Raw genomic sequence first — 21,887 nt, forward strand, 5'->3', positions numbered from 1 at the left:
AGTCACTGATATTGTAATGCCGCTGTGTGGTTACAGATGTAGCTACTTTTGTGATGAGCATAGCATAATTAGTAAACTTGTCTAATCACTGTGCTGTACACCTGAAACTAATGTAATATTGTCAACTATACTCAAAGGCACAGACTTCCAGTTATAAATAAGTTCTGGGAATGTAATATACAGCATGGAGCCTATAGTTGACAACACTGTGTTATATATTTGAAAGTTGCTATGAGAGTAGCTCTTAAAATTTCTAGTCATAAGAAAAGTTTGTAACTATGTGAGGTGATGGATGTCAACTAGCTTTATTGTGATAATCATTTTTCAATATATACTTATATCAAATTATGTCATACAACCTAATATGATATATGTCAATTACATCTCAAAAACACTGGTGGGGGGAGGAGCAAGGCAATTAATGAAGGCCAGAAGATTTGACAGTAGCATTTTTTTAAGTTCATTCATTTTGAGAGGGAGCGAGTGGGGGAGGGGCAGAGAGAGAGGGAGAGAAAGAATCCCAAGTCTGACAGTGCAGATCCCAATGCAGGGTTCAGACTCACGAACTGTGAGATCATGACCTGAGCCAAAACCAAGAGTCAGTTGTTCAACCGACTGAGCCACCCAGGTGCCCCAAGAATAGCATTTTTAAAGTGTGGAAAAGAAAAACTCAACCAGCAAAAACAATTCATCAAAAGTGAAGGCAGATTAAAGACATTTTTAAGCATTAAAAAAAATTTTTTTTAATGCTTATTTTTGAAAGAAAGAGCATGAGCAAGGGAGGGCAGAGAGAGAGGGAGTCACAGAATCCCAAGCAGGCTCCAGGCTCTGAGCTGTCAGCACAGAGCCCAAAGCGGGGCTCGAACCCACAAACCATGAGATCATGACCTGAGCCGAAGTCAGACGCTCAACCGGCTGAGCCACCCAGGCGCCCCTAAAGACATTTTTAGATGATCAAAATCAGAGATAAATCATCATCTGCAAACTGTACTATAAGAAATTCCCTTCAAAGGAAATTCTTCAGGTCAAAAGGAAAGGAATATGGTGACAAATGGCTACTCAGGTTGACAGGAAGGAATGAAGAGTTCTAGAAATGGTAAATATGTAATAAATATAAAAGGATACACGTATATATACATGTGCATATAATTTATTATCCTCTTAATTTCTTCAAAAGATATATGACTAAAGCAAAAATTATAACACTTTTATATTTGGAGATTTATAATATGAATTTAAGTATAGCGTGACAAAGATTGGGGGTGGGCGGGTCAATTAAAGCATACTTATTCAAGGTTCCTATATTTTACCTGAAGTAATTCCATATAAACTCCTTGTCTGTTGTGATAAATTAAAAGTGCATATTGTAATCTCTAGAGCAACTACTAAAAAGAGTATATATAACTAGAAAATAAGTAAATTAAAAATGTGACCAAACCGTTCCATCACCATTTCTCACACATGTGAAATTTTATGACATGGTAAATACCCATATATCGATGTACGTCTGTTTCTGGACTCTTTTGTTCTTTTGATCTTTGCCTATTCCTGAACAAAACCCACCTTGCTTTAAATACTACATATAAATATTTGGCTTTTTGTTCTTTCATATGAATTCTAGAATCAGCTTGCCACATGCCATAAAAAATCTTGTAGGAAATTTGATTCCGATTGCATTTAATATGTGAAGTTAAATCTGGGGAGTGGGTTAGAGGGGCTCCTGGGTGGCTCAGTCTGTTCTGCGTCTGACTCTAGTTTTTCGCTCAGGTCATGATCTCATAGTTTGTGAGTTTGAGCCCCACATTGGGCTCTGCTGACAGTGTAGAGCCTGCTTAGGATTCTCTCTGTCCTCTGCCTCTCCCCCGCTCACTCTCTGTCTCTCTCTCAAAAATAAATAAGTAACATTTAAAAATTATTTAAAAAATCTAGGGAGTGGATTAGAGGACAGACGTCGAAACGTATTGTGTCTAGAAAACAGAAGCACAGTTGCCTGATGAGTCCATAGACTGAATTTCCTAAGTCAAATTTCCTGCAATCTGGCACTAAATTACACTCAAATGTTTACTGCCTTTTGCTAAAGAAAGGGTTTAAAAACCTTTTTAGAATTCTGTGAGATGGGGAAAGCAAAGCTAAAACAGGTGAACTTGTCCTCACTGCAATTTTATCTCAGCCAAAACTTTGTTGCTTTATTCATTCCCTGCCCCCTCCCCCCCAAAGCTATTTCCAGTTTCCATTTGTAGCTTCCCTAGGTGTTGGAGCCCACATGTGATTACCATTCTCTATGGGGCAATAATGACCTTTGAGTGCTCCCTGAAGAAAACAGGTCAAATCTACCACACAAAGCATATATGGTTGAACCAGAATCTGGACCAACTTAGTATCAAGAACATTGGTACGTTAATAAAGTGATAATAATGAAAAGAGATATTTTCCCCTTTACTGTGAGTTAAAGGTATTATCAAGCCAGTGTAATTCTAGGTGAGAAGGGATCTACAGCGGCCATCTTCCTTTGCTCCGCTGGCCTCCATATGTAATCACATTCAAGCCATTCTCTTTGGGAGTTGCCATATGCCAATGCATTGAACCTGCCAACTTCCCTGGTTCCTCTACTTCTTCATGTCCTTAATTCTCACCTTTTAGGCTTATTCTGCGTCTGTCACCATACTCATCCCTTCATTCCTCTTTCCCTCCTTGACACTCATTTATCTGGCAGATAAACCATTTCTCTGCCTACTCAGATGCACTCAAGCAGCTGCACATGGCTGGGAAAAAACACAGCCATGGCGATAGGTCCTCCTGACCACAGATTTCAGAGTGAGCTCTCAGCCCTGGCAAACAATACCATCAGTTTGCTGCCTCAGTTTTCTCTCCCACTTAACCTGGTAGGGAAGAGAACTATTTCAAACTTTATCCTGTCTCTTCACACTTCCGCTGCCCCTGTCCTTTCCCTCATTCTCAGCTCATGCTTCACCTTTTGAAAATTTTTATTTATATTTTTATAAAAACATGGGGTGATTCATGACTTTGTGAGTCATCCTTGCATGCAGAGACTATGCTAATTTTCTCTGTCCTTCCAGTTTTAGTGTACATACTGCTGAAGCGAGTACGTGGCTTTGCTTTTATGTCACTGAGAAAATAGAAAATCAAGAGAGACACTGAATCTGTGAATTTACCTAACTCATCGTTTTCCCTTCTCTGCTAGATCTTGTGTATCAACTTACAAATACACTGTGGTATCTCTGGACCAGGGAGGACCCTCCCTCGAGTCCATGACCTCGTTAGTGCACATGCATTTGTTCTGCTATATGACAAAACTCAGTGCTTATGCCCAACTCCTCACCTCCATGCGTCTCCTCGGCCCACTCTGACCTTGGTCCCTTCTCCTTCCACTGAAAAGGCTTTTGTCAGGGTCTCCGAGGAGATTCGTCTTAATGTGCCTAACAGTAAGCGCTCAGTTTTCATTATACTCACCTCAACAGAATTTGAGACAGATGATTACTCCCTCCTTGAAACAGTTTCATCATCTGACTTCCAGATCACCACACACTCCTCAACTTCCTCTATTCTCCCTGCTCCTTCTCATTCTCTTTTGCTGGCTATTCTTTCCCCTCTGACCATTAAATATTGGAGGGCTCCCCATCTCTGTCCCTGGCCTTTTCCTCTTCTCTGCGTTCACTCATTCAGCAACTGCATCCAAATCTGGTGCCATAACTACCAATGGTCCACCGAGACCGCCCCCCCACCGCCCCGCCCCGATTTCTCCGGTCCTGACTGCATCACTGAGCTCCAGACTCTCTACTTGACATCTCTGCATAGGTGACTTAACGCATACTTCAAAAGTTAGGTTTTCTTGTCACATCCCAAACCTGCTCCTTCCTCAGTCGTCCCATTGTTGTTAAATGGCAATATCACCCTTGATCCCTCCCCTTATTTATTATTTATTACTCCTGGCCCTCTCCCAGTCCATTAGAAGGCCTGTATCCTCTTAAGAGTATATTCTAAATCTCTCCACTTTTCTATATTTCCACGAATGGTACTTTAGTTAAAGTGGTTTTATCTGAACCCCAGTGGCTTCCCAATTGGCTTCCTGCTTCTACTCCTGCTTCCATTCAGTCCATTCCCCACACAACAGACAAAATGATTTCTTTTAATGGAAATCATATTGATTTCCCTCCCTTTCAGTGTTTTCACATTACATTGATCACACAAGCCAAACTCTTGGCCCTCGTTTTCCAAGTCCCATGTGGTTTGGCCCCGTCTCACTGGTTTGACTACACTTCAGTTTTCCCCCCTTCCTCAGACCTTAACACTAGCTATTTCCTCTACCTGAATGTGATTCCCCAGACCTACATACATGGTCTCTCCCTCTTGTTACTCAGTTCTTAATTCAAGTGTCAGACAAAATGATGGAACAACACAGGGAGGAAAACTATAATCCCAGAATGAAATGTTGGGGAATGACCAATGACTGGGAAGTTGATAGAAGTAGGAAAGTCAGTGGAGTGGAGGAGAACTCATAGCTGGAAAATGAATTGGGGGGTGAAAATGATGCCAACTCCACCTTTGAGCACATTGGGATAGGGAAGGAGAGCCCTCGACCTACAGAGAGGTGGTTATGGGAGAGCTAAGTTTCCGATGAGGCAAGGAAGGGAAAGAAATAGTCTGAGAAAAGCCTGAGGATTTGCCAGCTGGAAAGTTTAGGAGGGAGGGCAGCCGTAAGAACAGGAGAGGAAACAGAAAGGAATATGGAGTCAAGAATACATGAGAAGACAAATGACCAGAGAGGCATACGTTGTGTGTAGCGGCCAGAGGTGATACAGCTGTGACGCTTGGTGGGACTGAGTGAAGTCAGGGTTCCAGATGGAATTCTGATGTCTAGTTCAGGTACAGTCACAGTGCGTTGGCCTCATGATGCCTGGTGAAGCCCCCCATGTCGGCAGACACTGCAAACTTGGGACTTGAATGAGGGTTTGGAAGGGCAGTTATTGCTTTTGAAACCAAAGAATTTACCAAGTAAATGTTACTTTATATGGGCCTCTAGGTGTCCAACTAGCTGGCTGTCCATTGGGAACACTCCAAATCATGCCCTTCTTTGGACCTTCAACGTTGAAGTCTTTGGATGGACAGGACATAATCAGATTTGTATTTTGGAAAGATGGCATTAGTGGCAGTTTGAGTAACGAGTCTGGGACCAGCACAGAAGCTGGGGATCTATTACTGAAATAACCCAGGTAATGGGTCCTGTGAGCCTGAACTGGAAGAGAGGGAGTGGGAATAAAGGACTGGGGACAGATCTGAAAGAAATTCAGGAGATAGTATGAGTAGGTCAGTATGACCCGTGAAAAAGATTTTATTTCTGCTTCGAAAAAGACAGTCTCTGGTTTGGGCTTTTACCTGTAAGTGGCTATTCCTAAGTTATAAGGAAACATAATTCCTAGTATTGTTGTTTTTTTTTTTTTTTAAGGTTTTCATTATGAATAAGTCCTGGGTTTTATGAAATGCTTTTTCAATACATACTAAAACCATCATATGGTGTCTTACTCAGGCTACTAAAGTATTATATTCATAGAGTTCCTTAGGTTGAATTGTTAAATTTCTGGGCTAAGTTTTACTTGGTTATGATACTTCATTCTTCTAAGGAAGTATTGATTTTTTCTTGTAACAAGGGCAAATATTTTATTATCTTAACAGCTGCTACCATACTTTTTCTTATATAGGATCTTACTCTAGAAAAGTCCTTTGAAAAAGCCTTTTGAGGTGACTCTGATAACAATGTGGTCAGCAAGGGACCACAAGATCAGTCAATAAATATGATTGAGCATCTACTGTGACCCTGTTCTAAGTCTCTAGGGGATTGAGTCGTGAGCAAGGCAGATGAAACCCCCTGATTCTGTAGAGCTTACATTCCAATTAGAGATAAAGATATTAAACAGGTAACAAATAACTAAGGTAATCATTAAAGTTCGTGAAGAAAGGAAAGGGTGTTGATTTTGATAATAGGGCCACAGAAATCCTCTCCAGGGAAGTAACATGAGGGAAAGGCAAAAGAGGAGATGACTCAATTACTCTGTTTGAGACAATGGGATAAATCCATTTTTGGCATCAGAGAAAGAGAGGGTAGAGGGGAAAGACACAGGAGGGGGAAAGGATGGGGAGAAAATACTCAGCAAGTTCGTAAAGAATCACGTGAGGGGGGCGCCTGGGTGGCGCAGTCGGTTACGCGTCCGACTTCAGCCAGGTCACGATCTCGCGGTCCGTGAGTTCGAGCCCCGCGTCGGGCTCTGGGCTGATGGCTCAGAGCCTGGAGCCTGTTTCCGATTCTGTGTCTCCCTCTCTCTCTGCCCCTCCCCCGTTTATGCTCTGTCTCTCTCTGTCCCAAAAATAAATAAACGTTGAAAAAAAAAAAATTAAAAAAAAAAAAAAAAAAAAGAATCACGTGAGGTAGTGCAGCCACAGAATTTCTTCCAATTTCCAGTTAATTTTGACAGCCAACTAAGTGTAATATCTCGTTGTAATGAATATAGATAAAGCCAAAGAAGAGAGTGACACAATGACAGAGTCAATCTGAGTGTTGAGACTTTTTTGGTAGTTTTTTTTAAAGAGCACCTTGGGTTTTTAATGACTTAAAATTGATATAAAAATAAGAGTCTCTTGAAAATCTAACAGAAAATCAATTGAATAAAATAATTGTAATACTTTCAATCCTATCTGAATTTGCAGGCAAAACAATTATGGAGAATCTGAATCACTCGAGACCAATTTTTTTTTTTCACCAGATAATTAAACGTTGGAGTGTATCATTGAAATAATAAGAATAGTAATCCTACTACTTAAATAGGCTTTATCTTACTATGATTAATCTTGTTTAAAATATTTTGTAGAACGAATTTTAATACTATTCCCCCAAAACTGCTTTATTAATTGAGGATGAGAAAAGATTCATAAGATCAGTATGTCAATTTACATTTTTGATTTTATTTAGTACATATCATAGGATATGATGGTCACAGAGATTAGGTGGTAACTGCCTTGAAGAGTATGGTTAAATGGACTCATGATTGGTGTTAAGATTGCTGTTCTCTAGGTTTCTCTAGTTATGACTTAGAAGTGCCCGGCTGCCTCCATATACAGCACAGTTAATGGGTGGTCATGCCAAGCCTACATCAGTTAGTATGCTGAAATGTGCACAGACATGACTGAGGAAGCTGGATCCAGGGTACTGAAGGAGGTTTCGTAACATTGCTCATGTCTCTCCCTCCCTCTGAATGCCATTCCTTCCTTACCTTATATGCTGTGCTTCTCTTCTAAGCATCAGCGGAATCTCCCCTGACCCCACATTTGTGCCTCACACACGTATTGTCTCAATCCAGGACTCACAACTGCACTCATAGTTATTCTCAAACTATGCGTTCCTTTTCATACTTATCTTTGCTTCTCCAGCATCTCAGACTGTTCCTTCCTCGTTAATGTTTGTGGAAGGAAAGAGTGAGTGAATAATGCAGTGAATCCAACTAAATAAACCAGGGTCGCATAAATTACAAGAGTAAGCACATACCTCGGGGATGGTAGAGTAGGTGCTCAGAGTGCAAAAAATAGAAAGGGATTTTTTAAGCTGCTTTCATGTCCTTCAAGGCAGTTCCAAGGATGACGACCACCCCTGTGAATGGCACCAGTGCGCAAAGAAACTCCACTGTCTCAAATAGTAGGACTTGTGTGTATTTTAAGCAACAGGTTTGTAGGTGAACTAGATGTGGACTCCAAGGGATCGAGAGATGATGACTAAACATCTAGGAAGAGGGAGGAATTTGGCTGTATGGATCTCAGAATGAGGTTCTGGTGTGAAGACAATTTGGAAGTCTTTTAAAAGTCTAGGTGATGTCAGCCATGGACTGAATGAGCTTAGTCAGGGAGAGAGAGCAGAAGAGGGCAGCAAGGGCCTAGGTTCTGACACACTTCAACATCTAGAGGAGAAGCCGCTAGCAAAGGTGACAGAGGATTGGCTACAAAGAGGCAAACAGGGAAAATTGTATTGCCAACACCTAGAGGATGGTGGAAAGAGGTATGTACAGTATGAGTGAGAATCAGACAAAGATGTTTCAAAGAGGATTCAGATTGGATTGAGAACAATGTAGTCATGGATTCCACGTTACTACACTTTTTTAATTTTTATTTTTTTAAAGAGAGGGAGTATGCAAGCAGGGTAGAGGGGCAGGAGGAGAAAGAGAGAGAATCCTAAGCAGGTTCCACACTGAGCGTAGAGCCCAACGTGAGACTCAATCCCACAACCCTGAGATCATGACCTGAACCGAAATCAAAGACTTGGACCCTCAACCAACTGAGCCACTTCATGTTACTACACTTTTAACAGGTTAAACTGTAAACGGGTTAAAATAAAATATCTTGCATTTCATGCAAATATTTGTTTCATCATTCACTTATTTCATCATATGCTATGATTCTAAAAGAGTAAAAATTAAGTATTTCAGGAATTTTATACAAGATAAAATCAGGAAAGAAAACACTCATCAAATGCTTACTACATGTGCCTTGTGTTATTTTACATGTTCAATTTCATTAACAACTACGTGACTTAGGTTGATGGTTTTTATTTTGCATGTTGGCTCCAGTGGATCGAACTGGTAATGCAACCTTAAAGCTTTGTATTGATAAAAGTTCGGAAGCTATGTCTGGATTCAGCTAGAAGGGGGGCCATGATCAATTTTGAAGGTTGGCCATGGCCAAGGGAGGAGGAGGAAATGACAGATGTATCTCTAACTTATGTTTATTTATTTTCATTTTACAAACGAAACTAAAGCCCAGAATCCCATAAGGAATAGAGAAAATTGTCATACTGATCTCCAAACCTCATAGCTTAGTTTATTCTTTCTTTTATCTGCAAACATTTACAAATAAATGAGGCCTACAAATATTATTGATATACATTAATTTCGCCATTATTAAAATGATAATGTAGATTATATTTATTGACAAAGACAAGGACATTCAAAATACATTGTTAGGTGAAAAAGGATATTAAAAACCATTATGTATAGTGTAGTCCTACATTGAAAAAGTGTGTGCGATGTGCCCACACATACAAAGAAATATATGTATATATATATATAATTTTTTGCATGGGGCAATACATGGAAGAATATACTTTAAAATAATAACAGTGTTGGGGCGCCTGAGTGGCTCAGTCGGTTAAGTGTCCGACTTTGGCTCAGGTCATGATCTCACGGTTCATGAGTTTGAGCGAGTTCAAGCTCCACGTCGGGCTCTGGGCTGACAGCTCAGAGCCTGGAGCCCGCTTCAGATTCTGTGTCTCCCTCTGTCTGTCCCTCTGCCACTTGCACTCTGTCTCTTGCATCGTCTCAAAAATAAACATCAAAAAAATTTTTTTTAAATAATAACTGTTCATATTTGATAGTAGAATTTGGTGATCCTATTTTTACTTATTTTTTAACTTTTCTCCATGTTCATTTAGTTTTGGAATAACTTTTAAACATAAAGGAAAACATTTTAAAACAAAAGTGTCATTGACAGTCAATGGTAGCAAGGAGGGGGCAAAAAGAAATACTGTCTTTCACATATATGTAAAAATGACTACTGCTATCCTTTAAATGCTAAAAGGATAGATATTATTGAAATAAAAGTACAGAAATATAATATTAAAATATAAATCACCTTAATCATCTCAAAAACCCATTAACAATGAAATCTTAAACATTGTGAACGAAACAGTAACTTACGGCATCTGTAGGTGTCCCCAGCCCATCATAATACATTACTCCTAGCTGGTAAGTTGCTTGATGGTCTTTTTCCTTGATTTCTTCAAACTGTTCTAATGCTTCTTCATACCATCCCTACGAGCTCCGAGGAAATATTGAATTATTTTTATTATTACCTTAAAGTCATCACAAATATTTAATTCCCACCTAAATCTAGCTAGGAGCACCAAATATAGCAAAAGACAGCAACACACTTATGGAATTTGGAAGTAAGGCATCAACAGCAATCAGCACACCATAAAACCAATTAAATAGGCCTAAATATGACAACAGAGGGAAGTGACTAGGAAAAATCTGGGTGAGACTCTCTTTTGTTTTTATTCTTACATTTGGATATTGCCAAACCTCTCTCAAAATGATAGCCTAACCCTCTGCTCAATCCATGCTGCCATATGACCTGCCACTCCTAGTCTGAGACACTGCAGAGCTGGGGCCAGGGCATCAGAGAAGATGTGCACATCAGAATATCCACCATTATTAAATATCCACTATTATTATAACTCATGGCTGCCAATGTTGCAGTTCTCCAGCTAGGGAGAAGACATGGAAAAACAAATGTGATTCTCTAAAATCTTTTCTCCTATACTTCCTACAGAAACCTACATGTTGGGGCACCTGGGTGGCTCAGTGGATCAAGTGTCTTCTCTTGGTTTCGGCTCAGGTCATGATCTCACAGTTTCATGGGTATGAGCCCTGCATCAGGCTCTGTGCTGGCAACGTAGAGTCTCCTTGGGATTCTCTCTGTCTCCCCACCTCTCTCTCTCTGCCCCTCCCCCTGCTCATGCTGTCTCTGTCTCTCTCAAAAATAAATAAAAAATAATAATAAAAGAATTCATGTTTTAAGGCTCCTCAGCAGTTACAATCTGATAACAACTATGCTAAGGTGTAGGGCACTAATATGGGGCTAATGTCTTAATCCATCAGGGAAAATGTCCTATACTAAAGAATGAATCATTTGTAATCGTGGAAAGAAAGTCTGCTACTGAACTGGAAAGTTATTACTCAGGAAGAGCAGACCAGAGAAAAACAACTTCTGGAAGACACAAAAACAACTGAATTCCTTTTTCTCATAAACTCGAATTAATCAACAATTTCATAAAATTAATAAAAACGTCACCAAAATACTAGCAAATACTAATTTTAAAGAACACATAATGAGTTAGAGACCTAGCTGTTAAGACTCATTGTCCCTTCTGGCTAATGTTTGGCCTAGATGTGAGAGAGCTGGAAAAGTCAGAATGCTCTATATGAAGGAAGAGAAGGGAGGAAATAGAAGTTTATTTTGAGAGAGAGCTTGTGCACATTTATAAGTTTATTTTGAGAGGGAGCTTGTGAGCATGAGCACTCACAGGGGGAGGGGCAGAAAGAGAGAATCCCAATCAGGCTCCACTCTGTCAGCACAGAGCCCTATGCAGGGCTTGATCCCCATGAACTGTGAGATCATGACCTGAGCCAAAATCAAGAGTTGCTCACTTAACTGACTAAGCCATCCCAGGTGCCCCTAAAAATTATATTTTTAATTTATAGTGTGAGAATGGATTTCATACCAAAATGACTCCTACAAATGACTTTCATTAGAATGACTTTTGTGAAGGAAGGTCAGATATCTCCTTAATATATTATACTTAAAGGCACAACCATAATCTAAGGAATTTAACAGAATTCCCTTTGTATAACAATGTAAGGAACTCTACAGGAAATTTTGCTCTGAGGATCCAACAACAGCATTATATGAAATGAAAACAAACAGGAAATGATACCTCTTCAAAATACAGTTGACCTCGTAGGAAATAGGCCATAGCATCCCCCCGTCTTATTCTTTCCTTCAAGAGCTGCAATGCCTTATCCACCAAATTAGCATGGCCGTAATGATCTGATTTTAAAAAGGTGAAGAATTCCATCTTTAGCCTTATGATATGAATTTTCTCTCTTGAACACATGAATTATAAAGAACTCATCTGGCACTTGTTTCTACTAGTTTCCTTCTTAGTTCTCATTTGTGAAACTGGCCTCCTTAGTTCAAGGAAGAAGCATGATCATGGTACCTTACACCGTGCCTTGTATAATCCTGAAATATTTATTGGTTGGTTTCCAAATTAACCCTGTTTACTACTAGGCAGGTGCTCTAGCAATGCAGTGTGCGTGCACAGTTCTTCAGGCAAAGCTACTCTGTGGATGAGTGAAATTCTTAATTTGAGCCTTCATCAGAACTACTCTAACCAAATGAGCTAGTAACCATCCCCAATTTAGTATTATTAAGTCTACAGAAACCAGTGGTAGCTTTAAATGCCATTTCAAAGTAAAGTGTGGCATTGCCACTTCTTTAATAGAAGCGACATCTGGCTTCTCTTTTCCAGAAGGCTGTCCTAAAGTCCTGAGAGTAAAACCAGGTTTGGGATCTGATTATGAGACTTGTCCACTCACGATTTGCTACCACATCAGTAATTCCTCGGATTCTTACAGGAAAGCTAAAAAGGACCATAAAGTTAACTGCTTCCTTGACAGCAAGTTAAGACTCCTATTTCTTGTCTTTTTTGCTCTGGTGTACTGAATTGCCTTTTAGTGAGAATATTATAAGAATTTGTACCAGTTTTTTCCTTCCTCCACTGGAAGAATTTTGAGTTCTTAGCACCATACTGGGAGAGAGCGGTATAAAAGGGGTTCTTGGGCAACTTTTCACTGGTCAACTTCATCCTGTTTTGACAATGTGTATTCTGCAAAAAAAGAATGAAAAACGGGATGGTAGAAATCTCTTCCTCCAGAAAAATGCAAAAATGCTCCATTCTCACTTGGCACTCATTAAAAAACAACCTGCCTGCACTTGCCTAGCGATAGAGGACCAAACGACCAGCTGGGAATGTATTCTTTCTGAGGAACCCGGGGCTGTCCATAGCTATGAGAGGCACAGTTATCCTGGATGCCTGTGTCCACAGCGTGGGGCTAACGATGAGCGCTGTTTGTAAGTCCTGTCTGGCTCTGAGTTCACGTGCTGCGGTGTGGGTCAGGTCACTACCACACCTGCCACCAGTAGGAATTGGTAACACCTCCCATAGATACAGTTCTCGTGCGCTGGTACTTTGCCTTCTAACTGCAGCTCATGACACTTACTCATCTCGAATTAAAGCATGTGTCCTTTTTACCTGGGAATACACTTTATTTTAGCTGTGTTGTTCAGTTTTATCTTCCTGTCTGTACTGGACTGCCATGTTTTAAGATGGATCACAGTTGGATGGAAAATCGCAGCCTTCATATAAAATGTAGAGGCCACGTCATTTGGGATGAAGGAGTCCAGGTTGGCCTAGGCTGAGGGTAGTGAGACAGCAAACTCTGTTGTTGCTATGCTTTTTTGTTTACTCCTTGGCGTTCTGTTACAGCTGACTTTTCACCAATCAGGAACAAGCTTCCAGGAAAGGTTCCCGGTTGGTGGTGAAGAGAAGAATTCAGGAGACCTTTAGTGTGATTGGAAAGCTACATTTATACTATTATGTGAAACTATTTTGGAAAATAAATTGCTTCATTTATGAGAATGAAGTGCAGAAAAGGGGCATAATTCAGCATAGTAGGAAGAAAAAAATCACAGCAGTATCTTTGTTATTTTGGAAGAGGCAGTGAATCATTTGAAAAGTCAACTTCCTCATCTGTGGTTTGGACTATAAGCAGTTTCAACTAGAGGAGTTCTAAATGCCTGTTGCTAGATATATAACATTTTTTGATTATCTGATTCCATAAATCTTATGTTGACATTAGTGAATATGAACGTTACCAATGAGCTTTGGGGTGAAACAATAATAGGTATAGTAATTAGAAGAAAGCCAATCCAAATAGGATGATGTAGATAGCATTATCAATTTACAGAAAAACTGGTTATAGAAGTTTTTATTTTACTGAAGTCATTAAACCTATGTGCTACTGTATCCAAAAAGGCTAAGAAAAAACTTGGCATGTTCAGGAAGGCCACTGGACGGAAATGAAGCAAGTCAGAAAACAATACCTTACCTCCTTTGAACTCACGATGCTCTCTGTGGCTCCAATACTGCACAAGGTTTTTGTTGCTGTGGCTTGAAAGAAGAGTCAGAGAGGGTCTAGAAAACATAAGCAAAGACTGAACTCTTAAACGCCAGCTATTGTTCTTTGTTCTGAGTGCGTTACAGGCACCAACTCCTATAAAACTTTATGACATAGGAGCTATTATGAGGCCCATTTAACACAAGAGGACACTGAGGAGGGTAAGTAACTTGCCAAAGGTCACAGGGCTAGGAGGTGGGACAATTGGGACACCCCAGGACCTCTGTGCCTCATCATTACTCTATACTGTTCTCCAAAAACTGGGACTAACGTGATTTTTTTAAATGGCAGGACTCCTGTAAGAGGATATCCCCCCCAAATTTAGTACTTTTTAGTTTTAGAAAATGTGATATGAGAAGATTTTCAAAAGGAAAGTATGAGTTTATTTCTGTCAAATCTTGGGATTAGATATAAAATCATTTGAAACTTGACAGCTGTTTGCATGACATGCTGCGAATTTAGAAAATTCTCTAATTAATTGGTGATCTGAAAGAAGTCCACAGTTTTAAAGGAAGGGCTGGTGTAGCGGATGCTGACGGTGCCCTTCCCAGATCCTCTTTACTGGCACCCGTCTCTAGCAGCTGTGAGTGTCAATTGGAAATAATTCCCAGCTGTTCCTTCTTTCTTTGTCCCCCTGCCAATCATGAGTCCCCTCACTCCTGGACACTTTGCTCCTTCTTTCTTGGAGACAGACCACGGGCCTGAGCACTTGGAAGGCCAGCTCCTATTGAGAGACACAGTCTGCCATGAGTCTTGAGCATTCTGGCACATCCTTGCTGGGTACGTCAAGAGCACAACTGTAAAAGCCATGACTGCTTTTTAGATGGGTCACTTCTCAGGGTTGTTTGCAGAGAGTAACCTTGAGAGTTAAGGCGGTATCTCCCCACAGATAAAAAACAGGCTTACTTTTATAAAAAGTACTGAATCCCTCCTCTCTCCTCCCTCCTCCAATGCTTAGTTCTCCTCTCTTACAAGGCAGCCTACTGAATTACAGGCATCCATCATGGGTCCTTTGTATCACCTCTGTGGGATTAGGGGTCATGGGGAACCCACCTCAGCATCGTGCTGACACTCTGGCTCTTGCTTTTGCCAGGAGTGATAAAGTCATTTATCTGACCCGGGAGTCTTGTGTGTTCTGCCAACATCCATGAAACAGGCTAGCTTGTTAGTTGTAAGTAGGGTATAAACCTCAGGCCCTGCACAGTTCTTGGTACCCCTTCGCCTCAAGGTGAGATGAACTCAGAAGTGTGATATGTTCTCTCTGAGATCAGAATGAAGCTAGTTGCCATCCGAGCCCACATTCCTACTTAGCATTTTCTCCTCGCCAGATTGTAGTGCTTTCACTTCCTCCTCCTGAGAGCACCCCTCAGCCCATCACTTGAATAAAAATCCCCAGCTCAGACTATGCTTCTAGGGAACCTGACCTCATACGACAGAGGAGTATGGAGGAAGAGGTATTTTATTCCTTTCTAAAATTGTCATAATTTTAGGGATAACTTCCCTTCCAATGAAACGTTAGACACACTACACTGTGCCTAGTATGTATGGTGTAGTATATGAATTTTTGGATAAAATAATATATCATTGGTAAGAGGACTAAAATTAGCCTAATGATGAATAACTAATTATTCTGGATGCTGGGTGACAGGAAGGAAAGAAAGATTTGAGAGCAGGGTAGGTCTACAGAGACTGGAGAGGTAAGTTCCAGCTACTTCTGTAACAGCAGAGTCATGCCAAATAGAGCTGCAGGACAGAGCTGTCTCCTGAGGACTAGATGAAGTGAAATGACTATTTCTTTAAGATCCAGGCAGGTTGGGGCTCCTCTGTGGTTATGCCTTAGCAGGGATTCGAATCAGAATGGAAATAAAAAGAAATGATAAACTTGAAAAATCAGGGAAAAGAGACAAGTGTTTAGAACAGACTAGATTGCAGTAACTAAAAAGAGGTACTACAAGTGAGAAATCATTAAGTAAGGCTTAATTATAATGCCAAAAGACTTCTATTTAATTTTTTAAAAAATTAAAAAAGAAAAACTGAAAAGCTGGATATAAAAGAACTGGTGGATAGATGTGTAAAGAATGAAAAACAGTACAATTAACATCCATTGGCTGTGGTAAAGATGTAAACCTTTGGGAATGTGATAAAATTGTCTAAAAATGGCTTGTAAATTATTTATGGAATAGCAAAAGGTAATTTAAATGTAAAACTGCTGTGAAAATGAATTTAAGTGTATTAAATAGTGTCTTTTATGGGTTATTCTTGTGTTCCTGTGTAGAAAAGAGTTCGCCTAGCTGGCATGAGGCTGCCATCTTTGTTTGTTTATTCTAATTTTTTTTAGTGTCTATTTATTTTGAGAGAGAAAGATCATGCGGGCAAGAGCAGGAGAAGGGCAGAGAGAGAGAGAGAGAGAGAGAGAGAGAGAGAGAGAGAGAGAGAATATCCCAGGCAGGCTCCACACTATCAGTTCAGAGCCTGATGTGGGGCTCAAACTCACAAACCACAAGATCATGACCTGAGCTGAAATTGGGAGTTGGATGCATAACTGACTGAGCTACCTTGGCACCCTGAGGCTGCCTTCTTTAGAAAGGCATCCTGACAAGGTTGGTCCTTGGTTGGCATTTGGGAACTTGACACTCGAGTTGTCCCCCAGCTGACTAGACCAGTTTGCACTGTTTCTGTTGCTTATATAAAACAACGTGATGATGTATGGTGAATATGTTTTCCTTCTGAAATTCTGTAATTTTAGTATTTGGAGAGGATACCTACATGACCAGCCTCCAATAAAAACATTGGGTCCTGAGTCTCTAATGGGCTTATTGAGGCAGAAACATTGCACACACCATCCTGCATTATTCACTGCTGGAGAAAGGAACACATTGGTATGTTTCTTCTTGGAAGTGGGTGATCCATAGCCCTGTGCATGGATTTCTCCAGACTCCATCTGTTTTTTTTTTTTCTTTGATGATCCAATGTATATTCTTTTCACTGTAATAAACTTGAGCCATGAGTACAACCATGTGCTAAGTCTTAGACTATGTATCTTAGATACACAGCATCTTAGACTATGTTGTAAAAATATGAGCCTACACATTTCATGGAACTCTTGGTCAAGTTTTAAAAATCTCTGTTATTTTTTGTCCTTAATTTAGTTATTTTTGCTGATGTTTCTCATGAGCCTTTTTGAAACTTAATGGTTGGCTTAATCCAGTACTAAAATAATGAATAATTATCTTTAACTAAAGAACTTCAGGTCCAACACTGAAGTTCTTGTCATAATAGATAAATAGTTACTGGTGCCCATAAATAAGTGTTCTGGGCAAAAATGCAAAGGACTGTGTTTATTGTTATTGTTCCTTTCATTACTGTTGTCTCATACTCATTAAAAAAAAAAAACGGTAACGTTCATATATTAACTGGAAGCATAGTCTGTACATATATGATGGAAACTTAGAAAAGAAAATTATAATTATTACTGAAATCTCAAAAGACAATATTGAATCAGGTGGTAGTCTTCTGTTTTTTCTTTATTTTTTTCCTCCTTCTAGTTAGGTCTATTTGCTTATTTAAAATAAAAACCCAGTTAGAGCTTTTTCCATGCCCTTCCTTTTGGGTGTGGCAAATTTACATCATGCCCTGAAATGAGAGAAAAAAAAAAAAAAGTATGGGAAAAGACAGGATGTCTTTCATTACCAGAGAAGCACTGAGTGGGAGAGCCTGGTAGCTTTTTCATTTTTCTGCAATTTACCATGCATTCTGTGAGTATATAAGCTACTCTTGGAATGACTGATTTTTAAAAAAATTTTGGTAATTATGTGGGATTCGAATGCCTCATCTGTCCTGTTCCTGCTGTGTGAAAACCTTTTTTGGCCAGTTAGAGCTACAAGGGCCTTTCCTGAGGGGATTCACTCAACATCCAGAGGCAAATGAATATAAATATTATTTAGTGACTGTATATTTATTTTCTGGATTTACAGAAGCTTATCCATATGAAGAGTTGATGCTATTATAGATACAGATAACACTCTGGAATGATTTATTTCCAGGGGTCAGGTAATAAAATATCTGAATAAATTTTTAGTGTATAAAAATGGCTTGTCACTCTCAAAGTGTGGTCACGGTTGAGACAAGAAACAGTTATAAGGTGAAATGACAAAAATCTGTAACAACCCAAATTTAAATTGACCTGCTGTCCTAATGACTATAAGGGTCACATCAAACAAGAAAATTGGATTAATCTTTTATAAAATAATCCTGAGCAGACCCACAAGGTTTCTTGTCCCCACCCTATGACTTAGACAATGTATAGGCAACAAATAATACCATCATCTCACACCTATTTCTCAACTCCATTGGGTAAGAGATCAGATTGCATGAAATCCTAAATATCAATATTGATCTAGGTAATTTCTGTGCTTAATGGCATTTACACAAGGAACTCTCAAAGTGTACTGGTAACTTAGTTTTAAAAAAAGACTAAGCATGAAATTTATATTATCATTTTTACCTGTATAAGATAACTGGATAATAAAAAATGATTTATTAGATGATTTGGGGAATGGTGTCAAAAGTTTGAAATTCAGTTGTTTTATTTAAAAAAATGCATATTATTGGAAGTGGGTAGAAAACAGAATATTAGATATATGCTTTGAGTGTATATTCGCTTAGAATTTATTTCAACATCATCTGCTACACTGTTATTTACTTGTTCTAATTATTTAATTAGTAAAATGAACATTTTATCTATATTTTTCTCCTCTTAGGAAAAAAGATTAACTTGGATAGGATGTTAACAAACTGTGACAAATCTGAGTTACTGTAAAAAATGAATTTCAACTTTCTACACTAGATAAATGATATGTCAAATATATCAAGTACCATGGAGCTATGGCCTACAGAAAGAAATAGAATGCGTCTGTTCAGCTACTCTCTTTATATTCCTTAAATGAAAGAAATAGGTTGTGCAATAAATGCTTGTATTGCATGCATTCATTGTGGTTGGTCAGTTGAACAAGAATCAGCGTAAAATCAATAGAGTATACGAGCATACCACATACATTTTAACTTAAAACATTTACTATATATTACTTTCCAATCTTTTCATGTAGGATCAGAAGATTTTTCTTTAAATAGAAGTTGAATGTGAGAGTTTATACAGTTACCTTTCTTTCATAAACCACATGCATGTGAATTCCATTTGATGTTTCTTTCAAATGGAGCAGGAGTTTAAAAATGCCCATGAAACGGCCTGAGCATAGAGCCATTTCTCCTCAGCTTTTGCAGCTGATTTATCCTCACCTACTTTGAAAGCATTTTTCTTGAGATTTGATGATTTCGAAAGCATTTAGTTTTCTTACAAATTATAGCTCTCACCTCTCATTTCACCAGTTATATAATATTTAATTATATATTATATATTTAATTATATATTATAAGAATCCTTATAGGTGTGGAAAAAATTCAAAGTGATATGAGCCCAAGTAACTGAACATTTAAGACAACAGCCTGGTAAAACTCTTAGTGATCAATGGGCAGTGTGTTTTGCAGAGGAACTGAAGGAACTAGGTAGTGATTGGTTGTGAAAATTTTGTGAGATTTTTTTTCTTTGTTTGACTAAAACTAGCTTCATAAGCTTTTAGATATCTTCTGTCATTACTGTATTTGGAAAGAGGGTTACTTAAAAGTGAAACTAACTATTTGAATGAAAACTTCAATAGCTGTGGTCTACAGAAAGATGGTTTAAGTGGCCTCAAGTCTTCCTTTTTAAAATGAACTTCATATTTTTAGAATAATTTGAGATTTACAGAAAGTTGCAAAGGTAGTACAGAGAACTGTCCTGCTCAATTTTCCCTATCATTTTTGTTTTTGGCCAAGTACTCTCAAAAAATTTTTTATTTGAATATAGCTGATGTTACATTAGTTTCAGGTGTACAACTTAGTGATTGAACCTTGCTATACATTTCACTGAAAGAGTTGTTTTTCTATGGATTTTAATATCTATGGATATTCTCTAAGGACTTTCTTTTGCCTTAAAGAAGCCGATCTCAGTAACTTCAAATCTACCAACGATAACCAAAATTCTTTAAAATTTAGATATAAGAATGTGGCCTCTGGGGTCAAATGGCCTGAGTGAGTTCAACTCTACCCCCTAATAATGATACGACCTTAGGTAAGGTATTGAACCTCTCCAAGCCTCCATTTCATTTCCTATAAAATGGAGAAGATAATAATAACTATCTGTATGAATCTTGGGGCACAGCAAGTCTCAATGTCAGTTTATTTTAATAAATTGGGATAGACGTTAGTGGTCATTTAATGTAATTTCTTTTCCATCACTGCTGTATGTGTATCATATACTGCAAGGAGACTGAATTGCACATAGTTCTAGTAGCACTGGAAGATATTTTACACTCCTGAGAGATACTCTTTCCTTCATGGACTACCTAACAAACTCCTACTCACCTTTCAAGACTCAGTCCACATATCTTGCATTCATTCGGTCACTTCGTCATCATCCAACATTTTTTATAAACACTCACTCTAAATGGCATCCTCCTTCTGGAGACACATCTACCAGCAAAGTAAACATAAATAACATTAACACTGCTTGAAAGAGTGCCTGTTGAATATGCATCTCAGACCATCTTCCTCTTCAGAAAACTCATCCCACCTGCTACACGTTCAGAAATAACTCCAGCTGCTTGCTCATAAGATAGTATTTCTTCCCCAAATGTATTTCTTCTGTATATTTTTGTGCTCCACCAGCTTTGTTCAGTTTTTAGAAAGCTTTTAAGCTCGTTATTAACAGTGAGCCAGATACTTAGCTGAGACATCGTTTTTCTGAACCATATTGTGAGCAATGGACAAGTAGGAAGTGATTAAAGGGAGAAAAGCTTTAACAACTCACAAAATTCCCTTTCCTCGTGAAACTTACATACATAACAAAAAGTTAACAATAATTACCAGACTTAACACGTGCTGAATAGAATCTTGTTTTAAATAAAATGGATGTAATATGGAGGCACATGCATCACACAGATATCCCACTGCATATGTTAGCTGCAATATAATGTTTAGAACTCTAAGAACTCTGACAATACCTTACATCATTTAAGAATTCGTGAAAATGAACATCTGTGCAAACCTGAAGCTTAATTAAATGCTTTAAAAAAAAGTGCTCACCTAATTGATAAACATGAATGGAAAAGGGAAATTGGCAGTAAGTTCATGTGTTCTCACATATCTCTAACATTCTTCAAATATCATAAAAATATTTTGAATAATTTCAGTATAAAAAATACAGAACACAAGCACTGTTCTAGGTGTTTGAACATAAGTATATATGCACATTTATGTTCAGGTACGCATATGAACAAGAACGTGTGAAACTACCCTTGGGTCAGTGCCTAAGTATAATAAATTTACGACTGCAAAATTATTTTACGGCTCTAATGAAATAAAAAGGACTGTAACCAAAATTAGAACTACAAGGCCGCTCAAAGACTTGTCCTCTAAAAGCATAATAATAAACACAAACTCTTTATCAGCCCTACTCTCAAAGGAATCAGTAGGAAGGAAATCACTGAGCTTGAATTTTAAGCTAGATTAATCTCGGGGGCGGGGGGGGAAGGGTTTAGGAAAATATAGTCAAGAGATTACAGATGTGGCCGAAGGCTACAATTTGAAGTCAGGAAGTCTGTTTCCAAAGTTGCACAAAAAGGTATGGCTCAAGCTGAACAGAATGAAGAGCTCCAGGAAAGCCCTTCTCCACCCCCACCCACCCCTCTCACCCTCTGAGCAGCTGGGAGGTCCTGCCTGCCCTGCCGCGGAGGAGCAGCCCCGTACATAGGTCACAAGCGTTCGTGGCCTGGGTCCCTTCGTCTGTCCTTGAACACTCCCCACAGTGAGTGTTAGGGCTGACACGTGTCCTCGTCCCTTAAGCAAGCCCGAGGTTAATGGCCTGGGCACTCAACCTTTTCACAGGCGACAACCTCAGGGGCGTGCTTTAACCTTTCTCCAGGAGGGGACCTATGG

At 39.0% G+C, this 21,887-nt stretch overlaps 1 protein-coding gene and 1 non-coding gene across 2 annotated transcripts in view; both read right to left on the reverse strand.

The window, feature by feature from the left end:
• Positions 1-21,873, reverse strand: part of LOC115511790 (LRP2 binding protein) — a 33,442-nt gene extending 11,569 nt beyond the window's left edge. Inside the window, exons 1-6 of the mRNA XM_030312139.2 lie at positions 21,644-21,873; positions 20,316-20,423; positions 13,788-13,873; positions 12,379-12,505; positions 11,552-11,664; positions 9,753-9,866 (exon numbers count right to left, since the gene is read on the reverse strand). Of these exons, the coding sequence (XP_030167999.1) occupies positions 9,753-9,866; positions 11,552-11,664; positions 12,379-12,484 (333 nt within the window). The 5' untranslated portion in view covers positions 12,485-12,505; positions 13,788-13,873; positions 20,316-20,423; positions 21,644-21,873. The remainder of the gene's footprint in view (positions 1-9,752; positions 9,867-11,551; positions 11,665-12,378; positions 12,506-13,787; positions 13,874-20,315; positions 20,424-21,643) is intronic.
• On the reverse strand, positions 3,001-3,107 carry LOC115513184. The gene has a single exon (XR_003968603.1). It is a non-coding gene; the product is annotated as a U6 spliceosomal RNA (small nuclear RNA).
• Positions 21,874-21,887: the final 14 nt, after the last annotated feature.

This window comes from Lynx canadensis, chromosome B1 (genome assembly GCF_007474595.2).
Source record: "Lynx canadensis isolate LIC74 chromosome B1, mLynCan4.pri.v2, whole genome shotgun sequence".
Classification (NCBI taxonomy): Eukaryota; Metazoa; Chordata; class Mammalia; order Carnivora; family Felidae; genus Lynx; species Lynx canadensis.